Here is a 2,671-nt window from a genome sequence, read left to right as displayed (position 1 = left end):
GGGTGAAGCGGAGCTGCCCCCTCAGCTCTTCGGCCCAGGAGGAGAAAGTTTCCCGCGACGTCCCCCGACGGTGCGGCGGTGGTAGAACCTCAAGCAAGCCGTGAAATTTCCTCGGTAAAATTAAGAGGAGGGGTCGGAGCGTTTGGCCGTAAACTCTTCAGGGGATTTGCATAAAACTGTTTGGGAAGAAATTCCCGACGCTGAAAACAACTTCAGGGCGAGCGGGGAACCTGCCTTTCCTTTTTTTTTTTTTTTTTTTTTTTTCCTTTCGTAAGGTGCCCTGCAAAGGATTTTTATCCTTTGCTGTGTTTGTCTTCTATTTCTTATCTCTCTTTTTTTTTTTTTTTTTTTTTTTTTTCCTGAGGGCAACCCGATTTTCATTACAATTTTTTGTTTTTTGGAGTTTTTTTTTTTGGTGTCTTTTCACCAAAAATGTTTTGACCGCCGAAGCTCCAGATATTTTCCAGGAATAAGTAGTCCCTTTCGTTACATGTAGGGCGCTTCTGCTCGAAACGCTTTGCGAAGCCCCGTAGTTACCAACGTTGTCATAAAACGATAATTTACACAAACGTTTCTGGTACAAGCGACTTAAAAGGGAAAAAAGAAAGATGCTTATCTCTTGTCCTAACTTTTTTTTTTTTTTTTTTCCTTTCTACAAGAAGCTGTAGCGCTGTGATCGATAAATGAACATCCATACAATGACTTGTCTTCTTTTTCTCCTTTTTTCGGATGCGGATCCCTTGCGGTCAGGTTTCCAGGCAGGCTCAAGCGCAGGATTCTTACCATGATAAAGGCAGAGAGCACCCCGAGGAAGGTGAGAAGCTCACGGTGTCCTCTTTTGCCATACTGTCCTCCTCAGTCCACCCCGTCAGCCTCCGCTCTCTCCTCAAACTGGAGCTTCATTTCTTTCGGGAAACACAAACTTAGTACCTTTTGGGGAGGGGGGATGCATTCAAAGCACATTTTAAAAAAGGAGATGAACGTGCGGCACATTTATCTCGAGTGACCAAATGGTATTTCAGTTGTTTAGAAACTGATAAGTAGGCCAAATGGATCTTCGCTGAAGAAAAAACTATTTTTAGGATATCAGCTTAAACACATCTATCTCTTCACTCGTACCCTGCAGCCGAGTTGTGTGTGTTCAGAAACTCTGTGCTTTTTTCCCCATTGCCAAAGTCTGTCGGTTAAATCTCTTCTTCCAAATCTAAGCATGAACAGACCGCTAGCTTTTGCTTTTTTTTTTTTTTTTTTTAAGTGTACCAGCTGGTTAATTTTGATTGAGGAGGGCAGAGGAAATAAGAGAGTTGGTTGAATATCACTTAGGAAGCTGGACGTGCTTACAAAGAATGTGTGCTGTGAAGGATGGGAGATAGTGTTTAAAATAAAATGCTTATCATCACGAACTCAACCCGATCATAAATTCCATATAACGACAGACACGGTTCAGTCCTGGTGCTTTCTGAGACGCTGTGGTGGTCTTTCTCCAAATTGGTCATTAAAGAGCCTAAAAGCAAGACTGTCCATGCTCGGAGCATTTTGGCACTGAGCAGGAGGAGGTTAGCTCTGTATAGTTTTCTCTTCAGCATTGCATCCTCTTAAAAACTCTCACCTTGGATTAGTATCATTGTCAACGGGCATCTAGGTGGGAGACCTGGTCACCCCCTTTTCCGGGACCTGGACCCAAATTCTTTATTTTCCTACGAAGTAAGTCTCCCTCACTTGGCTTCCCTCTTGTCTGTAGCACCATGTGTGTTCGACCGGCTCCCCAAAATCATCAGGGTCTCCTCCTAAGCCAGCCCCTGCCCCCTAATTGTTCCTGGTGAGCGTGGCCAGAGTGAATTGTTCGCTGCACACAGTGGCTCAGCGAGAGAAGGAAATGATTATATCTAGTTATCACTGCCCTGTTCCTCCCTTTCCTAACAATGACGTTGGAAACCCGGACTGGCAATACTTCTGAATCCACAAATCCTAGAGGGATGTATAAAACGGGGGAAAACTGCTACTTGAGAAATGTGATGTCATTGCTTGATGTTTCTGCCTTGATTTGAACGGGGACTAGCAAAATAAATCGGTTACTCTGAGTAAAACTCTGTGTTTTAAGCATAAACTCCTCACAGAGAGCACTTCCTCCTTCAAGAATTAACTGTTCTTAGAAAAATGTCAGTACAAATTGCCGTGGACCGCTTTCTGTCGGGGGTAATTTCCACGAGTGAGGGAACGTTTGCGCGCAGAACATCTTTGTGAATGGCCAGTACCTTGTTTTTAAGTGTTCTAACTCACAAGAGGTGCATGTGTATAATGCAATCGTTGTTTCCTCTTCCGTAGGAAAGCATCCAGACAGTGGCTTATACAGCAAGGGACCATCCTACTCCGGTTATTCTGGGTATATCATGATGCCAAATATGAATAACGACCCCTACATGCCTAATGGATCTCTGTCGCCACCCATCCCCAGAACAGTGAGTTATCTCTTCCGAAGAGCGGTTTCGACGAGCTGGGTTTCCTCCCGTCGGGTCCTGCAGTGCTTGTTCCCCTTGGGGGGGGATTTTTTTTGTGGGGGGGAAGCTTCAGTTCTGGTCAAGGTTGGGCTTCTGCTCTTCAGAGCCTCCGTCGGGTGGAGTTTGAGAGCTCTCAGAAGTGTTGGTCGTGACGGTGGTGGAAAAGCTGAGAT

General features: G+C 44.9%; 1 protein-coding gene across 1 annotated transcript in view; it reads left to right on the top strand.

Annotated features, from left to right (window-relative positions):
• Nucleotides 1-683: 683 nt before the first annotated feature.
• Nucleotides 684-2,671, top strand: part of LEF1 (lymphoid enhancer-binding factor 1) — a 73,353-nt gene continuing 71,365 nt past the window's right edge. Inside the window, 3 exon segments of the mRNA XM_014940300.1 lie at nt 684-721; nt 723-814; nt 2,326-2,459. Coding sequence (XP_014795786.1) covers nt 684-721; nt 723-814; nt 2,326-2,459 — 264 coding nt within the window.

The sequence above is a fragment of the Calidris pugnax genome, unplaced genomic scaffold, assembly GCF_001431845.1.
Source record: "Calidris pugnax isolate Ruff unplaced genomic scaffold, ASM143184v1 scaffold34, whole genome shotgun sequence".
NCBI lineage: Eukaryota > Metazoa > Chordata > Aves > Charadriiformes > Scolopacidae > Calidris > Calidris pugnax.
Note: the sequence above shows the minus strand (reverse complement) of the source record. Positions and strands in the feature narration are given on the sequence as shown.